Source organism: Neomonachus schauinslandi, chromosome 1, assembly GCF_002201575.2.
Source record: "Neomonachus schauinslandi chromosome 1, ASM220157v2, whole genome shotgun sequence".
NCBI classification, from domain to species: domain Eukaryota; kingdom Metazoa; phylum Chordata; class Mammalia; order Carnivora; family Phocidae; genus Neomonachus; species Neomonachus schauinslandi.
This window is the reverse complement of record NC_058403.1, coordinates 181,349,613-181,376,062: the sequence shown is the minus strand read 5'-3', so window position 1 is coordinate 181,376,062 and position 26,450 is coordinate 181,349,613. Positions and strand designations below refer to the sequence as shown.

General features: G+C 40.8%; 1 protein-coding gene and 1 non-coding gene across 3 annotated transcripts in view; both read left to right on the top strand.

The window, feature by feature from the left end:
• Nucleotides 1-14,627: 14,627 nt before the first annotated feature.
• LOC123323196 lies at nucleotides 14,628-14,733 on the top strand. The gene has a single exon (XR_006539271.1). It is a non-coding gene; the product is annotated as a small nucleolar RNA SNORA64/SNORA10 family (small nucleolar RNA).
• Nucleotides 14,734-18,036: 3,303 nt separating this feature from the next.
• Nucleotides 18,037-26,450, top strand: part of SLC25A26 (solute carrier family 25 member 26) — a 129,500-nt gene continuing 121,086 nt past the window's right edge. For both annotated transcript variants that reach the window (XM_021695033.2, XM_021695032.1), the window contains exon 1: nucleotides 18,037-18,127. In XM_021695033.2, the coding sequence (XP_021550708.1) occupies nucleotides 18,053-18,127 (75 nt within the window). In that variant the 5' untranslated portion in view covers nucleotides 18,037-18,052. The remainder of the gene's footprint in view (nucleotides 18,128-26,450) is intronic.

Sequence of the window (26,450 nt, the reverse complement as noted above, 5' to 3'; positions counted from 1 at the left end):
TAAAAAAAGTTAGTGCAATATTTTGCTTTGTTCAAGACCAAGGTTAAATTTGCAATTAAAAAATTATATATTAAATTGTATTTAACTAAATAACATAATAGTGGATGTCTCCTTAGATGGCTTAATTCTATAAAAGTCTGACAAGACAATTCATAAAGATTTAATATGTTAACTAAATTGTGATTTCCAGGTTCATAACTAATTTTAAAAGCTTAATTAATAAAGAGTTTAATAATATTTAATGTTTAATTCATAATTTTTAAATGCATGAATTTTTCTTAAAGAAAGAAATGCTAAGACTGCTGACTAAATAGAATTTTAATTTCCCTTTATTTCTTAAAATGTCAGTAGATTAATAAAATATGAAAATGCCTTTGGATGCTAATACATATAATTGGTTTTGCCTTTTTAAAATTGTAAAATAGTAGGAGATAAGTGCTCATAAAATGTTACCAGGATAGGTTTTTTTTTTTAATTCAATTTATCTAAGCTAAAAAAACCAAACACAATCCATCTATTTCTCTCATCACCCTAACCCCCTACCTCTGGCAACAACTGACTTGTTCTCTGTATCTATGAGTTCGCTGTAAATATATATATAAATATATATATTTACCTATTTATATTATTTATTTATTTATGTTAAGTTTCATATATAAGAAAGATCAAAAAGTATTTGTCTTTCATCGTCTGACTTATTTCACTTATCATAATGCCCTCAAGGCCCATCCTTGTCACAAATGGCAAGATTTTATTTTTTTTATGGCTGAATAGCATTCCATAGTATAAAGTACACCACGATTTCTTTATCTATCAATTGACATTTACATTTATTTATTTATTTATTTTTAAAGATTTTATTTATTTATTTATTTGACAGAGACACAGCGAGAGAGGGAACACAAGCAGGGGGAGTGGGAGAGGGTGAAGGAGGCTTCCTGTGGAGCAGGGAGCCCGATGCGGGGCTCGATCCCAGGACCCTGGGACCATGACCTGAGCCAAAGGCAGACGCTTAATGACTGAGCCACCTAGGCACCCCTACTTATTTTTAAATATTTTATTTTTTTATTTATTTGAGAGAGAGAAAGAAAGCATGAGCAGGGGGGAGGGGCAGAGGGAGAGGGAGAAGCAGACCCCTGCTGAGCAAGGACCCCCCCCCGACTCAGGGCTCGATCCCAGGACCCTGAGATCATGACCTGAGCCGAACACAGACCCATAACTGCCTGAGCCACCCAGGCACCCCCACCAATGGACATTTATGTTCTTTCGATATCTTGGCTGTTATAAATAATGCTGCCATGAACATGGGGGTGTGTATATCTTTCTCCTCCCCTCCTCCTGGGGTTGCATATATCTTTTCAAATTAGTGTTTTTATTTTCTTCAGATAAGTATCCAGAAATGGAATTCCTGGATCACAGGGTAGTTCTATTTTAAAATTTTGAGGAATCCCCATAATATTTTTTACAGTGGCTGCGCCAGTTTGCATTCCCACCAACGGTGCATGGGGGTTCCCTTTTCTCCACATCCTCATCAACACTTATTTTTTAGTCTTTTTGATACTAGCCATTCTGACAACTGTGAGGTGACACCTCACTGTGAATTTTTGTTTTTGAAGGTTTTATTTATTTGAGGGGGGAGGGGCAAAGGGAGAGGGAGAGTCTTAAGCAGACTCATGCTGAGCACAGAGCCTGAAGCAGGGCTCCATCCCACGACACGGAGATCACAAGCTGAGCAGAAACCAAAAGTCAGAAGCTTAACCGGCTGCACCACCCAGGCTCCCCTCCTCATTGTGGTTTTAGTTTCCATTTCCCTGGTTATTAATGATGTAGAGCATCTTTTCACATACCTGTTGGACATCCATAGTCTTCTTTTAAAAAGTGTTCGTTCAGATCTTCTGCCCATTGTTTAATTAGGTTTTTTTTTGCTATTGAGTTTTCTGAGGTCTTTATATACTTTGGATTTCAGTCCCTTATCAGATACTTGGTTTTAAAACAATTTTTTATTTAAATACAATTTACTTAACATATATTGTATTATTAGTTTCAGGAGTAGAATTTAGTGATTCATCAGTTGCATGTAACACCCAGTGCTCATTACATCACGTGCCCTCCTTGATGCCTGTCATCCAGTTACCCCATCTCCCCACTCACCTCCCTTCCAGCAACCCTCACTTTGTTTCCTAGAGTTCATCGTGTCTTATGGTTTGCCTCCCTCTGTTTTTATCTTATTTTATTTTTCCTTCCCTTCTCCTATGTTCATCTGTTTTGTTTCTTTAATTCCACATATGAGTGAAATCATATGGTATTTGTCTTTCTCTGACTGACTTATTTCGCTTACATCATACCCTCTAGTTCTAGCCACATTGTTGCAAATGGCAAGATTTCATTCTTTTTGATGGCTGAGTAATATTCCATTGTATATATATACACCACTTCTTTTTTACCCATTCATCTGTCAATGGACATCTGGGTTCTTTCCATATTTCGGTTATTGTAGACATTGCTGCTATAAACATTGGGGTGCAGGTGCCCCTTCAAATCACTATTTTTGTATCCTTTGGATAAATACCTGGTAGTGCAATTACTGGGTCGTGGGGTAGTTCTGTTTTTTAACTTTTTGAGCAACCTCCATATTGTTTTCCAGAGTGGCTGCACCAGCTTGCATTCCCACCAATAGCATAAGAGGGTCCCTTATCAGATATTTGATTTGAAAATATCTTCTCCCATTCAGTAGGCTGCATTTCCATTTTGTTAATGGTTTTCTTTGCTGTAAAGAAGACTTTTAGTTTGAGGTATTTATGTATTTTTGCTTTTGGTGTAAGATTTAAAAAAAATCATTGCCAAGGCCATAAATGTCAAGGATCTTACTGCCTATGTTTTCTTCTAGAAGTTTCATGATTTCAGGTCTTATATTCAAATCTTTAATCCATTTTGAGTTAATTTTGGGGTATGGTTAAGGTAGGGGTCCAGTTTCATTCTTTTGCATGTGGCTGCCCAGTTTCCCCAACACCATTTGTTGAAGAGACTGCCCTTCTTTCCTCATTGTATACTCTTGCCTCCCTTGTAAATTAATTGGCCATGTGTGCATGGGTTTATTTCTGGGCTTCGGCTTCTGTTCCACTGATCCATGTGTCTGTTTTTATCACAATCTCACACTGTTTTTATTACTATAGCTTTGTAATTTAGTTCGAAATCAGGGACCAGGATGGGTTTTAACTTTCTGTCTTCTGGGTGTCTCTTACATCTAGAGAAAAGAAAGAAAAGGTTGATTACTTTAAAGATGGCAGTTACTTGCGGTGACATTCATACAAGTAGTTGATGACGCTGAGAGCACTTGGCGCAGCAGTTCCACAGTGGATCGCTTACACTCAGGGGTTGGCTTGGTCAGCTGCCACAGTGAGCTCAGGCCCTAGTGGTCCATGGTATTACTCTGAATTCACCTGTTTATGATTCCATATCCCTCATTATACTGGAGCATGACAGTGGCAGAGAATGAAACCCAATCAGGTATGCATCCCCACATCTAATTTAGAACCTGGCACATAGCAGAGTCATGCAGCACGTTGGAAAGAAGAGGAAAAGGGAACACTCTACCTCATTTATTTCCCTTGTTCCCCCTCTATCTGAATTTTTGTAAAAACTGAGATAATCCACCTAATGATGCAGTGCTAGAATTCTGGCTTCCATGAAAATATCAAGAAGAGTTATCTGATGGAATTTGTGGCCAAAAATACCCATACTGTTTACTTCTGGAGGTTCATCCTTTTGGGTTTTCAGAGTTTTCTGTTGTCACAAGCACTTATTAAAATGCCGATAGCCCAGGACAGGCTAGGATATTGTCTGTTTTGTTCACCTTTCTATCATGCCATCAAGGATGCTGTTTTTCATCACTATGTTCCTTGTCAGACCAGTGACTAGAACACAGTAGGAGTTCAGTAGAGATTACTTGACGAAATGACTTTCTTGTACCGACTCTGATTGCTGCTGGCAGCAGCTTGTTAAGGAGTGTGATGGTCTTTCAGCAATAGATTAGTGATGTCTGCCCTGTGAAGAGTAATGAAAGTAAGGGCTTTTGTAGTATGCTTACCATGAATGTGTTAAACCACTCTTCTTGCCTTAGCTGTCAGCTAACACTTTTTTTTCCCCCAGCTAACACTTTAGACACTTAGTTGACTGCAAAGAGGAAGACTATGGTACTTGAAGGTGGGAAAGGGTATTGACTAGGAGGACTAAAAGGGCTTGAGATGGAAATGAGAATTCTGGAAACCAGATTCTGCAGCTTCTGTATTTGGCTGAGTACCTTGATGGAAAAGGAACAATTTCAGGTTTTTCTTATTCGCTAGTTTTTTGATTGTTTGTTTTAATTTGCCCACAAATTAAAAGGTTAGGTTGTGCAAGGCAACAACGTTTTAACATTTTAATAATTGAATAAAGCTAGTGATGTGCAACAAAAAGGTTTTCATGTTTACTTACTGAGATTGTGCATGCGCTGTGTTAATTTCACACTCTTTGCACATGTATTCCTCCTGGAATTAGAGAGAGAGAGAGAGAGAGAGAGCATTGTTGAGGTTCAGAGATAAAGGAATGATTTTAAAGAACAAAGACATGGATTTATAATTCCCTATCCCCAGAGTCTCATATCTTTCTCTGGTTAGGAAACAGAGGCTTTGTGTCCAAAATCAGAATGAGGGTATTTGCAGGTTTTTTATTAAGAGCTTGAAGAGAATTTGAGGGGTGGAGGAGACATTTTATTGCATAAACACAAAGGTTCTTATACTTCTCTCCCCTCAAAATTACAATGTGAATGGTGTCCCTGCTGTATAAAGCCGCTTTCATTTGCATCTGGAATGGAGCATACTTTGATGAGTTTGTGAGGGACAGTTGAGTTTTCTAACATGTTGTCATACATGCAGTTTGTCATACTGCTTGGGGCACCTGGGTGACTCAGTTGGTTAAGCGTCTGCCTCTGGCTCAGGTCATGATCCCAGGGTCCTAGGATCAAGTCCCTCATCAGGCTCCCTGCTCTGTGGGAAGCCTGCTTCTCCCTCTGCCTGCCGCTGCCCCTGCTTGTGCTCTCTCTCTCTCTCTGACAAATAAATAAATAAAATCTTAAAAAAAAAAAAAAACCAATAATGCTTAACTTGTTCTTCTTGCTTCTCACCTTCCTGATCAGTGGAGGCAACCCATTGCCCTGTGCAAGAATTATTCATTCATTCACTCAACAAATATTTAGTGCTAGGTCAGAACCCAAATTAAAAAATCAATTAATGTCATTTGTTTCTAAGATCATCTGTCTTAATTTGGGTTTCTTCTAAAATAGACCTTGAATCAGAGGCTTGGGTTCAGGTAGCTTTTTGGGAGAGACAATTTCTGGAAGCAAAAAGAAGAGAAAAAAGCGAGACAGGAAAGGACAAAAAGTTACAAGCTATACATAAAATAGCAGTTTAGTGCTGCAGGCAAGTAGGGCTTAATTCTCCTGGGGAACCTCTGAGAAACTGTGGAACATGCATAACATTTCCCCATCAGAACAAAGGCTGGGGCATTCCTTTACCCACATATCTTGGTCATGCCTGCAGGTGCTGAAGAGAGGACTCAGGTAGATGATGAGAAGCCGTGATTCCTGAGTTGGTATATTGTCAGGGACTGTTGACCATAGCTACAGGTGAACTCAGATAAGCCAGGGACATATGGGACAGTGCATCTATAGCATTGACTATAGAATCCTTGCTCTTTGTACTCCAAGCCAGGGTGCATTTTGGAACTAACAAACTTAAGACTGAGGTAGACCAGTGCCCCCATACGTGGTTGTGTAGGTTGTGCACTGTACAACTCCAGAGTCTGGCACTTATATAGAATGCAGCGTAATTTTTGTCCCCCAGAACTGGGCAATGAAAAAAATCTGTAAGACATTCACATGCGTTACATTGTAATTGGCATCCCTTGGAACCATGTTGTGTACAATCTGCAAAGCTATACATGCCGTTTCTCTTACAAGAAAATCTTCCTATGAAGGGTAGATATTATTTATGAAAGAGTGAACTAATTATTATAAAGCATTAGACAGAGGACATTTCTGAGTAAAATAGGCTTCACTTAATATATTTGCAGCAGCCCAGCAGTACTTACAGTTTCTAATGGCAATTAGAACTCTGGAGACCCAGTAGGCTTTAAGTTAATACTATCTTTGCTTAGCTGTTTAGGTGGATGGATACAGGACTGCATGCACAGCAACCACGCCTCACTGGGAAGCCCAGCTGCTACTCAGATTCCCAGCCTTGTGGCCTCTCTCACCTACACGGGACACCTAGAGCTGCGACACACAGGATGAGTGTGTCACCTTACCACAGAGGGGCTGCAGCTTTCCCACCAATCCTCGAGACCAGTCTAGTTCAAGACTCTTTCATTCTCAGCGTGGTCCTAACAGTCAGAGGTTTTACTGCAAACGAGGCAGATACAACCTTCCCCATGTATTTTAATTTGTCATTTGTAATGAGACAGTACCAGGAGAAGACAGACTCTGAATTTGTTTTAAAAGTACATCTGGGTTCAGCCCTGAGCATGATGTTAACATTGTATTCAAGATACTCTACATGATTCTTTGATGAATAAAAACACAGTGCATATAAAACAATTGCCCTCATCTCCAAATTCCTGCCTAAAGGAATTGACATATGCTGTGAACTTTCATGTAAACAAAACCAAGTGGCTTTTTTTTTTTAAATTACAAATGAGTCTCATTATTAATTGTAGAGTATTTGAGAAAGAAGATAGGCATACAATATGGATTTTAGAAATATATTTCTCAAATTAATTTTCAAGCTTGATCATAAGCTCTGTCCCAATTTTCTTGTCTGTCCAAATGGTCTTTTAGAGGATTGATTGATTGATTGATTGATTGATTTGAGAGAGACAGAGAGATTGAGGAGGAGGGAGAGGGGGAGGGAGAGGGACAAGCAGATTCTGCACTGAGCACGGAGCCCGACATGGGACTGCATCTCATGATCCTGAGATCATGACCTGAGCCGGAACTAAGAGTTGGACGCCTAACCGACTGAGCCACCCAGGCACCCCAGAAGCTGAGGAGAAACAGAGGCATAAAAAGACAGCACAATTGATCATCTATTTTTTTTAAGATTTTATTTATATATTTGAGAGAGAGAGTGAGAGAGAGAGAGAACGAGATGGGGGAGGGTCTGAGGGAGAAGCAGACTCCCCACTAAGCAGGGAGCCCGATGCAGGGCTTGATCCCAGGACCCTGGGATCATGACCTGGGCCAAAGGCAGACACTTAACCGACTGAGTCCCCCAGGCGCCCCTGATCATCTATTATTGCTATTGATCCATTGTTTAAACAGATGGTGTATCAACACGACAGAAATAGTTGTGCCTGGTTTCCATGAACTAAAAATTCATTCTATGTAAGTGTGAAGTAAGCATACTATGGGTATTTGTGTAAGAACCAGGTTCTCTGAGTGCTTACTGAGGGTAACTTACGTATTGCATAGGAAAAATATAATTGAAACAATGTGGAAAAATTACTTCTAAGGGATTAGTTAATAGTATTCTTTCATTTTGAGAATTATTTTTAATCACTCTTTACCCAGATTTACTTAGACAAAAATATAGTTTTTCTTTGATACTCTCATTTCTGCAAGCAACATAGAGTGTTACCAGCTGTTGTGAAATAGCCGAACTGTCGTCCACAAGGTCACAACAAAACTGATTTCCCATCGCCCTGGTTGGATTCACCCGTGTTTCTGAGAGAGCTCATTTCTTGAAAGGAAATCCTGGTACGCCAAAAGCAGTGAACTCTGGGAGAGGCGGGGATCAGGGAAATCAGGACGGAGATTTCTCCATGGGTTCCACATGCTCTCCTGCCAGGAACACATACTCCAAATTGGCATCCCTTGTTTTCCAACTGTCTGAAATACAGGAGGAATAGTTCTCTGGGGGAAAGGGCAGCCTGAAGACTTCCATAGCATTACTAATCCTCTAGTAATGGCTGTCTCCAAGAATGGCGGATGCCTATTGCCCCTACTGCCCCTTCTTAATGCTTTGTTACAGAACCGAAGATGCACTTGTGTCATTTTCCTTCATTCCCTTCCTCCATTTCTCTCTCCTATCTTCCCTTCATTCCAGTATTTGAGCTCAACTATGTGTCTGGCACTGAGTACACAGTTGTGAATCTGATAGACATCGTCCCCGTGTTAATGGATCTTATAGTCCGGTGTGGGAGAAAGACTTTAAATGGGCACACGAATACAGAATTACAAGTTGTGACAAGTGCTGAGGAAAAAAGTGTGATGGTATGAGAGAAAACTGGTGGAAGCTGGGTGATGGGAAGGAGAAGACAATCTCTATGGAAACCACATTAACAGCCTCAGCCGTGTAAGAAGGAGAATTGTAGGTGTGGGGGTTAGGCATGTGCAAAGGCCCTGAGACTGAAGGTATGGACAAGCTCGACTCATCTGAGGCACCCAAAGCCCCCAGTGTTGCTAAAGCTTCATTAGCGAGAAGGGTGGCTGGCAGGCCATGAAGTTGAAGCACTAGCTCAGGGACAGACCATTCAGGCTCAGGGGAAAAATGGAGAATGTCTGTTGAGAAATAAAACTCACAAGAGGAACAAAAGTAAGAATTAACTGAGGATGGGGGCAGCACCTGACTGATGCATTGCTCTGCAGGTGGTGACGTGTTCTCTTGTAATTATTTGGGGGAACTGTGGCCATTTTGCAATGTAGCACCATTGCACCTGAGAAATGACAAAGATATAAGCTCACTTTTTTCACGATATTTGAACTCTAAACAGGTTCACTTAGGAAAGATCAAAAAGATTAATGTTTGGCCTGTAGCATTAAGCCCAAAGTGTTCATTTAGGACACATGCAGCTAGCTCAGAAGAGTAAAAGGTCGTGCCCTTTTGAATGCAGGACTGCTGTTTGTTTAGCAGAAGGTAATAAAAAGACTACCATGCCGCAGAACTCTTTGGAAGGCTTGCAATGAGGAAGGTAGAAGGTATAAAATGGCAGACTGAGTCAGGAGAGGCACAGGATGATGGAGTTGGTGAGTGGAAATTTGAAGTAATAAATGTCGTTCTTTAAAAATTTTCCATATTGGCAAATGATCAGGGGCTCTGTGTTGTATGATAGAGTGCACCCCTCATTGCCTTGTCCCCCTCTCCTTCCCTTCAGTGACTCTGACCCATGAGGCAAAATGGCATTGATGGGGTGGGGAGAACTTGGGTTACTTGTTGATTAAAGACTGTTGTGCATCAGCTTTTTTGGTGAGACTGAGTTGCATTTCATCTTTGAAATGGAATCTATTAAATGTATTCCACCTCCTATGAGGAAGTGTCTTGCTTATGGTGGTAAAATATACATAACACGAAAATGACCCTTTTAACCATTTTAAGCGTGTAGTTCAGTGGCATTAAGTACATTCACACTGTTGTGCAACCATCACCACCATCCATGTCTAGAACTTTTTCATCTTCCCCAACTGAAACTGTGTACCCATGAAACATGAACTAACCATCTCTCTCTGCCCACTTCTAGCTCTGGGCAACCACCATTCTACTTCCTGTTCTTATCAATTTGACTCCTCTAGGCAACTCTTAAAAGCAGAAGAATCCAGTATTTGTCCTGTTATGACTGGCTTATTTCACTTAACATAATGTCTTCAAGGTTCATCTGTGCTGTACCATGTGTCAGAATTTCCTTCCTTTTTAAGGCTGTATAGTATTCCATTGTATGTTTATACCACATTTTGTTTATCTGTTCATCTGTCAACAGACATTTGGGTTGGAGAGTGTCCTAATATCAACACAATCTTTTTTTTTTTCCTTACATTATCTCACTTTTCCTCTTTTCCTTTCTCTGCCCCTTCCCTTCTCTTCTTTCCTTCCCTCTCTGTCTCTTTCCCTGGATATAGGAAAGATAGAATTTGACTAAAGGTTATTATCATTGGGAATCTCAAGGAAGAGTATAATGACTTCCTTTTTTTATTATAGTAGACTTTTTTAAAAAGCAGTTTTACATTCACAGCAAAATTGAGCAAGAATTACAGAGTTCCCGTATACTCCCTGCCTCCCTCCTCAGTCTATCCAATATCCCCAGCAGAGTGGTGTAATTGTTCAAATTGTTAAACCTTTACTGAAACATCACGATTATCCCAAATCCATAGTTTACATTGGATAATCCCTCTTGGCATTGTACATTCCATGGGTTTGAACAAACATATTAAGACATGTATCCATCATTATCATAATAATTTATTTCACTGCCCTAAAAATCCTCTGTGCTCAGTCTATTCATTCCTCTCTCCCCCTAACCTCTGGCAACCACTGATCTTTTTTATCGTCTTCATAGTTTTGCCTTTTGCAGAATGTCATGTGGTTAGAATCATACAGTATAGAGCCTTTTCAGATTGGCTTCATTCACTTAGTAATAGGCATTCAAGCTTCCTCCATGTCTTTTCATGGCTTGATAGCTCGTTTCTTTTTAGTGCTGAATAATATGGATATACCACGGTTTCTTTATCCATTCACCTACTGAAGGACATCTTGGTTGCTTCCAAGTTTTGGCACTTGTGAATAAACCTGCTATAAACATTCATGTGCACATTTTTGTGTGGACACATGTTTTCAACTAATTTCAGAAAATATCAAGGAGTACAATTAGCAGATCTTATATTAAGACTGTGTTTAGCTTTGTAAGAAAGTGCCAAACTCTTTTCCCAGGTGGAAATGAATTCCTTTTGAGTTTTGCTATTTTCCTTTAAGAAACTAGGAGTCCAGGCTCAATTATAATGCCTAAGTTACAGGTGACAGTTTGGATTAAGTGGGAGAGTAAATAGGGAAACAGTCAGTCATCTCATAGGGCCTGATAGAAAGTGACCACAATTTCTTTTACTCATGTGGAGTTGTCCAGGGGAACTGGAAAGGCAGGTGTGGAGTCAAGAGAAGGTTTTTCTGACTGGTTCAGCTGTTAATGAGCCAAGATATAATTTTTGAAGGTGTTTGCAGGGAGAAGGGAGAGGAGAGGGGGGTGTCTCTGAAGGATTAGGTAATGGTTTGCATCAAAGATAAATAAGAAATTGAATAAGAGGCAGACTTCTTAACCAGCAGGTTGTAAGAATTGTGGAACCATGACAAAAAAACGAAGTTGGGCGGCGCCTGGGTGGCTCAGTCATTAAACGTCTGCCTTCGGCTCAGGTCATGATCCCAGGGTCCTGGGATCGAGCCCCGCATCGGGCTCCCTGCTTGGCGGGAAGCCTGCTTCTCCCTCTCCCCCTCCCCCTGCTTGTGTTTCCTCTCTAGCTGTACCTCTCTCTATGAAATAAATAAATAAAAAATCTTTAAAAAAAATGAAGTTGGTAGGGTAAGATATTTATATGGGAAAAAAAGGACATTATGGGACACAATAGATGCTTATTTAGTACTTGTTGATGGAATTAATTTGAGGAATAATAAAAGTTGTTGTTGTGCTTAGTTGGAGCTGTGGTTTAATGGTGAACATTTTTCTTCAATTTTCCTATAATGGGAAGATCGTGAGCCTCATTTATGTTTTCCCATTATTTCCTATACTGCAAAGAAAAAAATAGCTCCATTTGCCCTTGACTATAACAATAGTGAGTGGCTGAGAAAAATCATTTGCTGTCCTCATCTGTGTCACAAGGGTGACCTGTAATTATTTGTTGCCACTTCAACAGAGGGGAGCAATTACAGCAAGGGCACTTCTGTGTTCTATTTCAGTGTGACAGGCTTGCCAAACTGATGGGCAGCAAATGCACAAGGCATAGGGTTTTAAGATAATTTCCGTGTCCAGTAGGGTGGAGATCGTTGTCAGAGAATGCAAAAATTAGCTGAACACATTTCATCCTGATTATTTTATACATGTCTTGGAAACCTAGACAGAGCTTCATATTGGGTCAAATATTGAGCGGAATCCAATTATGGCAGATAATTGATTCATTCTTCTTAAAGTCTAGGCAGGTTTATATCAACTTGTTCATGGAAAAAGGTAAAAAATTAAGCAATGTCATGTGAGTGGCTGTCAGCTAGATATAGGTTAGCAACAAAAGATTCATATGATGATAGTAGTCACAGCAGTAGTAGTTATTCATTAGAAATTGCCAGTAATGCAAAGAGAAAACAGATCATTGTTAAGGTACCGAAAGATAACCAGTCATCATACAGATGTTTTTGGTGTGCATTTGCAAATTATGTTTTGCCTCTAAGATCACCCCCTAATGATTCCTACTGCCTATATCTATTTCCTTGTGTAATCCCCTTTCCCTGGGTGTGGCCTGGCAAAGTTGATGGGATGTCACCTCAGAGATTAGATTACCAAGTTTGTGGCTTCCATCCTGGGTGTTATCTTTCACTCCTTCTTGCTTGCTCCCTCTGATGAAAGCCAGGGACCATGTTGCAAGCTCCCATGTGGAAAGGCCACTGCGGCAAGGAACTAAGGAAGGCCTCCAGGCAATAGATAGGGAAGACTGGAGCCCTTCAGTCCAACATCCTGCAAGGAAATGGGTCCTGCCAACACCCATGGGAGTGAGCTTGGAAGTGGATCCTCCCCACTTGAGCCATCAGATGGGACTGGCAGCCCTGGCTGGCAGCATGAATGCAGTCTCACGAGAGACTTTGAACTAGCCTATGTGTTGCTAGGCAATATCCAGATATCGGACCTAAAGAAACTCTGAGAGAGTAAATGTTTGTTTTTTTAAGCTGCCAAGTATTGGCGTAGTTTGTTATGTAGCAATAGATAACTAATATGTATGTTTACAAAAATTGGATTATATTGTCTTTTGTCAATCAGAGTTTTATTAGCAAATAGAGGGCACTCAACTGGGATTTTTGAGGAGAGCTATGCGCAGTGTTAAGAAAATCAATTAGGTATGAAAGAGGCAGCCAGGGCTTACAACAATGAAAAGCCATTATCATCCATAGCCCTGAAGAAGGAAGGGAAGGAAAAGGTGTTACAAGAGGCCAAAAAGGGGAGCCACAGAGGGGAAGCTGTCTTATAGGAACACATTTGTCAAGGGACACACCATCTGACAGAATTGGGTGAAGGCAGGTAGGGAGCAAGGAAGAAATACTCTGGCCTCTTTCTTCTGCCATTCTCAGATTTGCCCATGACTGTTACTGGCCAAGCCCAACTGAAAACCAGAGGGCAGTTCCTAGGGGTCAGCTCCCTAGGACAGAGAACAAGGCAGAGAAAGCAGAGAATAGATCTGCTGAGATGTAAAGAGAAAAACCAGCCTATGCCTATGTTCTTGTGCAATTATTTTTATGTTTATCATCTTTCTGTATCATTAAAGATTCTTCTTTTTTTTTAAAGATTTTATTTATTTATTTGACAGAGAGAGACACAGCGAGACAGGGAACCCAAGCAGGCGGAGTGGGAGAGGGAGAAGCAGGCTTCCCGCCGAGCAGGGAGCCTGATGCGGGACTCGATCCCAGGACCCCAGGATCATGACCTGAGCCAAAGGCAGATGCTTAACGACTGAGCCACCCAGGTGCCCTTGTACTAGCATTTCTTGAAAAGGAGGTCCCAGGTTATGTTGTAAGATCTATGTTTCTTAAAGGGCATCTAGTGGAAATAGTTGATGAAGCTTTTACCTTTGTAAAAAAGGAGAGAATATAACATTTCTTCTTGATACTGGAAGGCATCCAATGAATTGTATTGCCTTCCAAGTTACCAGAAAATGGTATCAACATAATTGCTTCTTACATAGTTAAAAACAGTCATTACATTGAAGAGGAAAAGAGTTTCCCCTTAATTTTAGGGGAAGAGTTTTATCTAAAACTTCCAAGGTCATTAGAGACTGGAAATAACATTTGTTTTCTCTGAGGAAGGTATAGTAGTATGTATCACCAAGTGCTTGTGCACCTCAATAATTTATCAATCATTTATAGCATTCAGAATCTATAACATTAATAGGAAAATACTGAATAAATTTAATATTTTCTACATGCCAGCACTGGACTGTGTACTTTCCATGAATATAATATTCAATCATCCTCATCCAGTGAGACAAATATGATATTTTAATCAGTTATTGAGGTATAACTTACATACAGTAAAGTGCATCCATTTAAAGTGTATAATTCGATGCATTTTTGTAAATGTATAGACCTAACCAGTGGCCACCACAATAATGATTCAGAACATCTCTATCCCCGCAAAGTGTTGTTTTGTGCCCCCTTTTTAATCAGTCCCTTGCCTTCACCCTAGTGCCTGGAAACCACTGGTCTGTTTTGTCACTACAATTTTGTCTTTACTAGAATTTCATATAAGTGGAATTACAAAGTATGAACTTGTTTTTATCTGACTTTTTTAAAAGCATAACTTTGAGATTAATCCACATTTTTGCATGTGTCAGTAATTCATTTCTTTTTATTGATGAGTAATATTCCATTGTATGGATGTACCCCAATATGTTTATCCACTCACTAGGTGATGGACATTTGGGTTGTTTCCAGTTTCTGCCTCTTATGGATAAAACTGCTGTGAACAATAATGGACACATGTTTTCATTTCTCTTGGGTAAATACCTAAGAGGTGTATTGGAAAACTTGGGGGTGGGGGACAGGGAGAATTTAGGGAGGATTCAATTATAGGCAGAAACATTTTAAAAAGGCAATTAAAAAATGGGAATAGAGAGAAAGGTGCTCCAGAGGACTTCAGATTGGCCTTACAGTGGCCACTCTTTCCTTGAGAGGTGCACCAGGCCCTGGGTTGTGGTTGCTGAGGCTTTGCAAGCCAGTGGGCCCCCAACCATCTCAGGCTCTTCACAGGCATTTCTTGCCATCAGAGACTACAGTGGACACATCGGTCTGGGTGTTCCGTGCTCAAAGGAGGTAGCCCCTGCCATCCGTGGGGCCATCATCCTGGCCAACTCTTTCATTGTCCTCGTGTGGAGAGGCTCCTTTGGGAACAAGATCGGTATGCCCACGCTGTTCCATGTGAAGTGGCTGGCTGCTGTGGTTCATCCCTGCCACCCAGAGGCACTGACATTGTCTCAAGAAGCTACTGACGATGGCCGGGGTTGACAACTCTACACCTCGGCCAGGGCCTCCACTGCCACTCTGGGCAACTTTGCCAAGGCCACTTTTGATGCATTTTCCAAGACCTATAAATGTCTCACCCCTGACCTCTGGAAAGAGACTGTGTTCACCAAGTCTCCCTATCAGGGATTCACTGACCATCTTGTAAAGACCCCTGCCAGAGTCTCTGTGCAGCGGACCCTGGCTCCCACTAGGGCCACCACATAGTTTTACACAAGAAAAATAAAGTGAATTAAAGCCTGATTAAAAACATATATATAAAAAATAAGAGGGGCACTGGTTTCTGTAGTGGTTGTACCAGTTCCAGGTGCTCTTCATTCTTGCCAACAACACTTGGCCTTTTGGGTCTTTTTTACCGTTGCTGCTCTAGGGGGTATGTCGTATCTTATCACAGTTTTCACTTGCATATCTCTGATGCACTATCCAGTCTCCATGGTGACACCCAGTGATTCTGACCTCCTGGTATTCATGCCATTGTTTAGTCCAATCCCATAAAAAGTAGGGATGACCCGTATAACAAATGGCCTATTGCAGGAATAACAACTGAGTGACTTCTGAGCCTTGGTCATAGAAAACATTATAGTTTCTGTGTTGTTCTCTCTGAGACCACTCACTCTGGGGAAAACCAGCTGTCATATCATGAGGACACTCAAGCAACCCTATGGAGAAGTCTGTGTGACAAGGAGCTGAGGCCATGTGCCAATAGTGCTAATTTGCCAGTCGTGGAGTGAGCCATTTTGTAAGTGGATCCTCCAGTCCCAGTCAAGTCTTCTTGCTGATAACCTGACGGCACACTCATGAGAGACACTCTGAGACTGAACCACTCCGCTGAGCCATTCCTGGATTCCTGTCCTACAGAAACTGTGTGAGGTAATAAAAGTTGATTGTTGTTCTAAGTTTATTACCCAACAATAGGTAACCAGTACAGATTTTGAGACTTGAAAATGAGGTGCTACTGTAACAAACATTTGAGCCATAGGAGTGGCTTTGTCACCAGGCAGTAGATAAAGGGAAGGACTTTGAAGAAAACATTAGTGCAAGCCTACTGATAGAACCTTGATGGACTTTGAGGAACCTGCTGGCAAGGGATTATGGGTAAATATGGTTGGCATAATTCTAAGATGGCTCTCAAGATTCCTGCCCTGTAATTCATATGTTTTGTACAATTACTTCCCTTGAGTGTGAGTAGAACCTGTTAGCATGATGAAATATAACTTCCATGATTATGTTGCATTATACAGCAAAGATTTTGCAGATGTAATTAAGGTCCCTAACCATTGAGTTAATCAAAAGGGAGATTATCCTGGGGGGCCTGACTTAGTCATATAAGCCCTTGAAAGAGACAAACAACAGTGTAAGAGGTTCTCCTGCTGGCCTGGGGGACGTGAACCAGCATATTTTGAGATGGCCTATGGATCGTGACATGTAGCAAACAGGAGAGTACCAATGTTCTGCAGGCAGCATAGGGAAAGGTGTTGTTGGTAGAGGGAACAACATGGGTAAAATGTGGAGGCTTGAAAGTGTATAGTCTGTCTTTGAGTAGCCTAGCCAATGGAAAGTGTGACAGAAGACACCATCTGGGAAGTGTGTAAGGACCTGGACTATCAGGGCGCCTGGGTGGCTCAGTCGTTAAGCATCTGCCTTCAGCTCAGGTCATGATCCCAGAGTCCTGGGATTGAGCCCCACATCAGGCTCCCTGCTCCGTGGGAAGCCTGCTTCTCCCTCTCTCACTCCCCCTGCTTGTGTTCCCTCTCTCGCTGTCTCTCTCTCTGTCAAATCGTGTGCAGCAAAAGGGAGTAATTTAAAGCAGAAAGGTGACATTACCATTATCTTTAGAGAGCACTTCCTATTGACCAGGAACTAAGTTGAGAATGTGTATGCATTACCTCATGGAATCTGTAATAGTACCAAATGAATAAGTTACTATCATTATTCCCACTTCAGGGAGGAAACTCAATCTTGGAGAAGTTATGCCCAAAAGTAGTACCCAAACTTCACCTAGTGAAGCTCAGAATCTGAAACGCTTAAAGGTATGCTTGTTAATCATTTCTAGATGACCCATCTAGATGAGAATAAAGAAAACACAGAACTTTATTTAATAAATGTAAAGGCAGGTCCACTCCAAGAAACTTTTACTAAGTACTTAATAAATTGGTCTTCTAGATATGCGCACTGGTACCACAGCGAACAAGATAAGCAAATAAATAATTTAAAAAGTAAATAATATTAAGTGCAATAACTGCTAGTAAGAAATAGAGGATGCTAATTTTTAGCTGGAGTAAGGAAACTTTTAAAGTCTTTTACTATATCGTTATTTAATAATCTTTTTTTTTTTTTTTTTAAGATTTTATTTATTTCACAGAGAAAGCACAAGCAGGGGGAGCTGCAGAGGGAGACGGAGAAGCAGGCTTTCCGCTGGGCAGGGAGAGGAAGGCGGGGCTCAATCCCAGGACCCAGGGATCCTGACCTGAGCCGAAGGTAGATGCTTAACCGACTAATCCACCCAGGCGCCCCTATTTAATAATCTTCTGATGTTGAGTCTGTTTTACAGAGATTCAGACAAAGTTTGTACACCTAAAACCAAGAGGGAAACCAAAAAGAAGGAACTGGAAACCACAAGCCTCCTCCCGAAATCCGTCCTGCCCCTCCAGGGCCCGCCCTCCACTAAGCCACGCCTCTTTGGGATTTACGCTTTAGCTTCAGCCAGCCTTCCGCTAGGGGCTCTCTTCCAGGATCCCGCCAAGGCTCATTTACTCGCGAGAGTTCTTTCGTCTAGGCGAATCACAAGGGGGCGGCAGGAGAGATAGAGAAGAGTCGCGAGATTTGGCTCGACCACATCCCTCCCCGGACTCCTCCTCCCCTCCTTCCCCGCGCTCCTTCGGCAAGGCTTCCGGGGTTGCACGTGTAGTTGTTGTGGTTCAATCTCACGTGGCCGCGGAAGTGCCGCACTACTGGTCCGCTTCCAAGATGGCGGCGCCTAGTGAATGAGAGCCTCGTCTGATAGCCTTGGAGGTGTCTGCGGGGCCATGGACCGGCCTGGGTTCACGGCTTCGCTCGTGGTGAGTGCTGGGCGGTAGGGTGGACGCTCGGGGCGCTGGAGTCTCGCACTGGAGCCCATAGTGGCTTCTGTGCCCTAGCACTTTCTTCCGGTTTTGCGCGTTGAACCGTCCTGGGGTCACTGGTCACCAGGCAGGTCTGGGAGGGAGTGCGGGGTTTCTGGGTCAAGGTTGTGTCATTCCTACCCGGAAAACAGAAGGAGACGGGGATGGGGGTGGGTGCTCGACAGTTTTCCGCCGGATGGTTTACCCAAAGAAAAAAAAGAAGAGCTTCAATTATATACTGTAACCACACTCTGGAGAACTGGGAAATTAAATATATGTAACAAAACAAAAAACGTTTACATCGCACAGACTCCTCTCTGTCCAGGACTGTGGTTTTCATTTAGCTTTATCTTTTTTCACTCTCGGAAAATGACCTATCTTTCATTCAATCTATAATAAATCTACTTATTTCAAGCGTTCTTGTAGGCTGTGGGTATAGTGATAAGAAAAGTAGTTATGGAGCCAGTAAGATGGTAGTGTTTAATTTCTTAGAAAACTACAAGAATCAACATGTTTTCACATCAAAAACAAAACCTAAGAACAAAAATTTCTGTAACATTTTGAAGCCTCTGTTATGGCAGGTCCAGCAGTGAATACAGATTGGTCATTGTGGAAGAGTAGGCAGAAACAGTATTTAAAAAAAAAAAAAAGGCAGCTTTAAAAAAAAAGGCTCCCACTGAAGTAATGGAGGCTTGGTGGAATTTCTTCATTTAATTATCAAAGGTTTGTTGTTGCAGGTGTTGGAGATAATATGGAGAACAAGCTAGACCTGCTCACATGGGTCAGGTGGTGGAGATAGAATAGTAAAATGACTGTTAGGCTAAATGGCATGAGGGCTAGTTTCAGGGTGTTACGGAAGGATGTGCAAGGGGGTGCCTTAGCCACACTTGTGGATGATGGTTTTAAATTTAGGTTTGCTGAGACTTGTATAAACTGGGTTTTAAAGATCCAAAGAAATACGTTACCATTTTGAAGTTTTCCTCTGTGGCTAGTGTGACAGTGGTAGTTTTGACAATTAACATTACCCTGCCAGGAACTGGGATAAGCTCTTCATGTACATCAATTCTGACAATTAAGTCCCATCCTGGTTTTCCAAATGAGGAAATTAGGTACAGAGAGATTAGGTAACGTCTCCAAAGTCACACAGGTGAGATCTATTTCATGTGTGTAGGTGTCGGAGCTCAGATTCCAATCCAGTTGGTGTACTGTGGGATTCCATTCCCATAAACACTCCTTGATACTGTTTCTGAAGTCAGCAGCCATAGCTGTTGCTACAGGTCAGTGCCAGAGTTAACAAATGAACAGTAGTTTTAAAATTTATTAAAGTATGGTAGAAATACCGAAAAATATACTTTTTTTCATTATAGTTACACAAGATAAAATTAGGATCAATAAGTAGAAGTTTTGAGGAAGTTAGATTTCATTCAAGCTAAAGAAGAATGATTTCATTTATTAAGCACACAGTTTATCTGCCATGTATGTTGTCCACTGAGCACTCCGATAGCCCTTGGAGGTATGGTGGTGAACAAACCAAACTCGTAAGTACTATTTAAGAAATGAACTGAGGGGCGCTTGGGTGGCTCAGTTGGTTAAGCGTCTGAGTTCGGCTCATGTCATGATCTCGGAGTCCTGGGATGGGCGCCCTGTCTGTCTGTTCCTCTCTTTCTCCCACTCCCCCCACTAGTGTTCTCTCTCTCTCAAATAAATAAATCTTTAAAAATATTATTAAAAAAAAGAAATGAACTGCAGTGGGATAGAGATAGAATAATATTAGAGAACCTCCCTGAGATGGAGTAGCCAAGAAAGTCCCTGAGGAGGTGACATTAAACTAAGACATAAAAGATAAGAAAGCGCAAGACATTTTGTAGAGCAGCATGAAGGAAAACCCTCAGGTGGAAAGAATTGAGGATGTTAAAGTGGTGGCTGGGGCCTAGTGGGTAAGGGTAGTGTTGGCGGGGGGGTATATTAGAGAGGTAGAGAAAGTCAGCTGAAGTGAGTCTTTGTGGGCCATGGAAAGGATTTGGATTTTATTTGAAGCATAATGGAAGCCATTAGAAAGTTTTATTATCAAAGTAGTTCAGCAATGGAGTGGCGGTTTTTTCCCCCCCCCCCCCCCGCTTTGGGGTGTCTTTGAGGGAGGCTGAGCGCTCCTGGGGGAGTTTTGTTTTGCTTACTACTGTTTTACCAGTGCCTGGCATTTTATATGTACTCGGCTTTACTTATTGAGTGAATGAATGAATGAATGAAAGGTAGGTCTTAATGATTGCTGGCCTTGATATTCACGTTCTGAGTATTAAATGAGGTAATGTCAGATATGCAGTCCAGAGCCTGGCATGTAGCAGACATTTAAATACTTCCTAAAGCTTCAGGAGGAGGATGGGAGGGTTGTAGAGTTGAATACCGGGAGAGCCTCTGGGATGTTAGTGTTCATTTGGAGTGAGTAGGCTTTTCAGAAGAGAAAACCTCAGAGTACAGTGACTGGTGCATACTTTTAGGAAAGCAGTTTGGAACTAAGTATTAGTAACTTAAAGTTGTTCATAACATTTAACTCAGTGCAGATAATGGAAAGCCACTTAAACATGAAACATGGGAATGGTTAGGTTGAACGTTAAAAGATGCATTTCATCAACTGTTTAGGGGCCATTAACAACAGTGCTTGTGGGGAGTATGTGCTAGAACATGGAAAATACTTATAAAAGAGAAAAATATAACACCGCACATTGGTACATCTGTTCATGTGTAATTAAAACTATAAAAATACTATTCCATTCATTAAAAAAGAACTATTGCAATTTCCCAAGATAACACAAAATAATTTTGGTAGTAGCATTACTTTTTGTCTTCTAGTTTTTTTAATATAAAGAAGTACTTTATATTTTTAAAAATACCACACCCTGTATTATATCTCTTTTCCTTCCTGCCTGACTCTTCTCTCCCCTTCAGTACTTAACTATTTCATTGTCCTGGTAGTTCATGAATTTATCTGGCTTGTTACTTGGATGAAACCCAAAACATCCTGCTGTAGTTACTTTTAACCAGTCCTAGGTTACAGGGAAAAGAACCTTGGCAAGTGTGTAGAGTACAGACGGTCCTTTGCGTGGTAGCCTGGGTTGTCAAAACATGCAAGCGGAAGCCATGCAGAATGGTCAGAATAACTGATGAGGAAGCGTATGATTCTTCAATGACCTAAAAATTCTTGTCAGCATTAAATGACAGACTCTTACTGTTGATTGAAAATGTATAGGGAAGTGAAAAAAATAGTAAAGCTAATATTGAGAACGTTGTAATTTAAAACATTAGAAACTAAGAATTTATTTCTTTGTGAGAAAACGTGTCAAAAGTAATTTGACCAGTGCTGGTCTTCTAGTCAGATAACTTACAATACAGAACAAACATCTTTTTTATGCCTTGGCAAAGTGTCATACTGCTTTCTAAGGTTGGATCAACTTCCAGCATTTTATCCTGTGTGCTTTCAACCTTATGCAATATCTCCAAGAGTTCCTTTAATGGGAAGACTTTTTGCTGGCGTCCCTTCCTCTGGGACATCTTCATCCTTTTGGTCATAGCCACTTTCCTCACTAATGTTGATAAGTTGGCCTTCACAAATTTCCTCTAACGCATATCTAGAATCTCTCTTGGACGGCAGTGTCCCTATTCCCACGGCTGGCTATGTCTTTTGTAACTTTACATTGGATTTGACTTTCACTTTCAGTGTTAGCACTTTTCATTTATTTGCTGCACTTTCATCTTTGTTGGCTAGTTCCCTCTTTTGATTATCTATTTTTGGAAAATGTTGCTGTGTTAACTGTAATTTGAACCATGGTGTTGGATGACTTTTGTTACTTGTGGGAATTGAAGTTCATGCATGTTGTTACTGTGTAAAGCAAGGACTGTCTGCTTGACTGTTCTTTTTAAGTTGTTTTCTTAGTGAGGTGGTTCTGGAAAAGCTTTTTCATCCTCTTCATGTACTAGTATCTTCTCACTGGGCCTGACCTTCTGCTGAGAACCACTGGCCAAATGTGACTTGAGGGGAATGGTGGGGATAATGTTGCCAGGGCTTCTTAGGTGGGGTGAGAAAACAGAAGAAAAGAGAAGAATCAAGTATTGGACATACTTTGAGGGAAGTTCTCGACATTCTTTGCCACATATCTTTCTTTTCTGGAAGGTTGCTTCCTAGTCTTCAATCTGGTGTAAAGGGAAGTTAGTATCCGATGATGAAGGCTTATCTCCAGATCTGTAAGGAATTGGGAGTTATGCTTCCACATTTGCTAGGTTGCTCTGTGTGACTTTTTTCTTTATGGCATTTAAGTCAGGGAGCAGGTCTTTTTTTGCTTGTTTTTGTCTTGAGTAGACAGGTCACCTAGACACAAGTGTGTTCTGACTTTTGGTCAGTCAGTGGAGCATCAAGGCACTCTCGGAGACCACCAGTCATCTAGGAACACTGTTGAGAACCAGTGCTGTGATGGAGGCCTTTTTTCTGTGTCTCAAGTACTAGAAGATAGGGCCACTTTTCCTTTCTCATTTCTCTTTCACCATAAGAGGGGCTGCTGGGAAAGTTTTAGTATTTGATAATTGTAAAAGACTTGTTAATGTGCTTTTGTTACCACTTCCCAAACAAATGCTACATGTTGAAATAAACATTTAATATTGAAAACATATATGATATTTGAATAGCATTAATGAAATGTCAAATAGAGGAAAGATAAAAATAACACCCATAGTTTTCCTACCTCCACAAATTAGGTATCCTGTCTGTTCAACGAGACATGTTTGTCAGCCTTTGCTGTGGTACTTGGGAAGAGTGCCTTGAAGATACGGTCCGGGCCCTCAGGGTTTACAGTCAAATAGGAGGCAGACATTAAAAAGAAAATGCAACAAAAATTAGCTATGCAGTAGCAAGGAGTGATTAAAAAGTAACCATTTCCTGAGCACTTTAACTTGTGCCTCTGCAGTTTTTTCATAGCCCAAGTCATGTGGTTACAATTTTGCATTGCTTCTAAAAAATTAACCCATACGTGCAAATCTAATGGTCACAAAGAAATTTGAACATAAATATTCTTCAAGTTTAAGTTGGTGCTGAATTGTTCCTGCTATGCATTGTATGATTTGGCTTTATGTGGAGTGTGTCTGTGGGTGATTCTTGTCCAGGGAGCAGAGTTGGAGGAGACATTACAATTCATTATTACTAATGAAAGACTTGAATTTGTGTATTCTGTATACGAACATATGAGATTTAATATATGAACATAGTCTTCAATCTCTATTAAGCCTTTTTCATGCCTTTAATATTGTCATGTCAGAAATACTGCATCAGGAAACTTTGAAGGATATTTATAGTAACATACTAAAAATAATTCATGTTTATTGATAAGTGATTAAGGCTGGCATTTTGCAGTTTTTACTGGCACTTCAGGGGAGTAGGTGGTCTGCTGTAGAAAGGAGACAAGGGCTCACTAATTGTATTTAATTCTCATATAACCTCCATTGTGAAAAACTCTATGAAGTATAGGTATTATTATTTCCCCACAAAGAAGTGTAGGCCTAGAGAGGGTGAAATAGCTTTCCTAAGGAGACTCAGTTGAGATTGAAGCCTGGTCTGTCTGATGTCAAAGCTATGTTCTTAGACAATAAATCTAGACAATAAATCTGAAAGAATTTCTGGAGAAATGGAAGGATAGTCAAGTCAAATTCTAGAACCATTACTGTGTTCTTGAGAATAGCCTCACTAAACAAAAGTGAGCCGACACAGCCTTTTCCATCAGGAGGAGAGGGTAAACAGAATTTCTGGAGAAGTCATCCTAAGTAGACCACAAAGCTGTCAGTGTAAACGTGGAATGCTAAGTAGCAGACAGGTAGCACTGGCTTTCTGTGGTCACAAGTGCTCTGACAGACCACAACAGGGGCAATTAAAGAGTGATGGACTGTGTTTCTTCTGAACATTTAATCTTTTTATAAAGTGTTTTCTCATCATCTCACATTTCCATTTGATTCAAACCAGCAAACAGGTGCAGAAGCCCTGCTACTTAGGAGGTTCCAGGTTAGATATTTAGAACAAAGGTGACAGACGTGGCTTCTATTCCGAAGGATCTTAATGTCAGGTCAGATATAATGGTTAGTTAGTACCAAAGTGAAATATAAATGGAGTTATATGGGGGAGTCAAGGAAGTAACATTGAATTCTGACTGGGAGCTTGGGAAGGACTTTAGAGGGGATGTGGCCTTTGGTCACAGCCTTAACGGTGGACAGGATTTTGGCAGGTGTGTATGTGTGTATATATATATGTATGTAGGTATGGTGGCAGGGGAGTTAGGTGGTCTGCTGTCAATAGGAGACAAAGGGCATGGGAAGGACATTCCACACTGAAAGAAAAGCCTAAGCAAGAGGGCAGAAATGAGAAGTTTTAGGACATGTTCAGGAAACAGTGAGATTGGGTGAGGCTCATGGTCTGTAAGAGGATACAAAATGAAGCTGGATAGGTAGTTTAGGGTCCATGGGTTGAGGTTCTTAGTTACCTCTTATTAAGTGCCTACTATATACCACATGCAACCAGTGAAGTAGGATTTTTTTTTTTTTTTGGTGGAGTGGTATTCATTTTGAAAAGCTTTACTTTTTTATGTTTATACTACTCATTACAAAACTGGAACAGTACAAAAATTAGCAAGATAGTAAAAATGCTACTCGTCCTGAATTTCTTTCCATAGAGGCAATAACTTACAGCAATTCGGTGTGTATGCTTCCAGACTTCTAGTTATGCATATATACAAATCAATACACATTTCTTTGAAAGGTGAGATGATACAGCATATATTCTATAGCTTTTTGATTAATTTAAAAAGATAACGTATTTCTGTGCCAGTGTGTTCAGATTGACCTCATTCTTTTAAAGGCTGTGTAGCAATCCATTGCTCAGAGATAACATAATTTATCTAACAAGTCCCCAAGGATGGACCATTAGGTTATTTCCAGTTTGTTTTTTTTAAGATTTTATTTATTTATTTGTCAGAGAGAGCACGCACAAGCAGGGGGAGAGGCAGGTGGAGGGAGGAGCAGGCTCCCCGCTCAGCATGGAGCCGGATGTGGACTCGATCCCAGGACCCTGAGATCATGACATGAGCTGAAGGCAGATTCTTAACCGACTGAGCCACCCAGACGTTCCTATTTCCAGTTTTTTACTGTTACAAATAATGCAGTAAACCATCTTGTATATTTATGCACTACTTCTGTGGAAGAAATGTTTAGAAGTAAAATGACAGGATCAAGGCCTTATAATTTAAAATTTTCATTTTGCCTAATTGTCCTTCAGGAGCTTCTAATAATTTGTTTCCCTTAATAGTGCCTATAACTATTCTTACTATTTTTAACCTTTTCTGGTTTATGGGGAAAATTTTTTGTTTTTATTTGATCATTAATGATGGGGAAGCAATCTATTCATAATTTTGTTGGCTGTTTATATTTTTTGTGAATTGCATGGTCCTGTTTTTGCAATTTGTTTTTAATTCAATGTACCTGTTAAAGGTTGATTTGTAGTAACTTTTTTTTTTTTTTTAACGATTTTACTTATTTATTTGACAGAGAGAGACACAGCGAGAGAGGGAACACAAGCAGGGGGAGGGGGAGAGGGAGAGGGAGAAGCAGGCTCCCCGCAGAGCAGGGAGCCCGATGTGGGACTTGATCCGAGGACCCTGGGATCATGACCTGAGCCGAAGGCAGTCACTTAACCGACTGAACCACCCAGGTGCCCGATTTGTAGTAACTTCTAACATAGAGGTAGTAACTTTTTATTAGGGTCATTGATTCATTCATTCTTTAAGTAGTTATTGAGTGCCTACTATGTACTGGTGCTGGGAACATACTGGTTAACAAAACAGGTATGGATCTTACAGTTTGGTGGGATGCACAGACATTGAAGAAATGGTCAGATGCTCAACTATAGAATTAAAATTGTGATCAGCATGTGCAAACAAGAGGGTTTAAACCTAGACTGGGAGATTAGGGAGCATCTGTACACAGTCCTAGAAATGAGGAAGGTCAGGTGACTTGGAGGAAAAGAGAGCAAGGTGGCAAGAGGGCAGTGGCGGTGGAGGTGAGCAGTAGATGGGGTCCTGCACTGCAGAGCCTTGTAGGCTGTACTATGATTTTGTTCTTTATCCTAAGGGCTCTTGGAAAGTTTGGGAGATTTACAGGTTGGAGAGTGGCAAGGTGAAATTGACATTGGCATTTCTTGAAGCTGATGCTGCCATTAGTGTAGAGGGTTCAGGAGCACTGGAAGGAGAGGGAATCT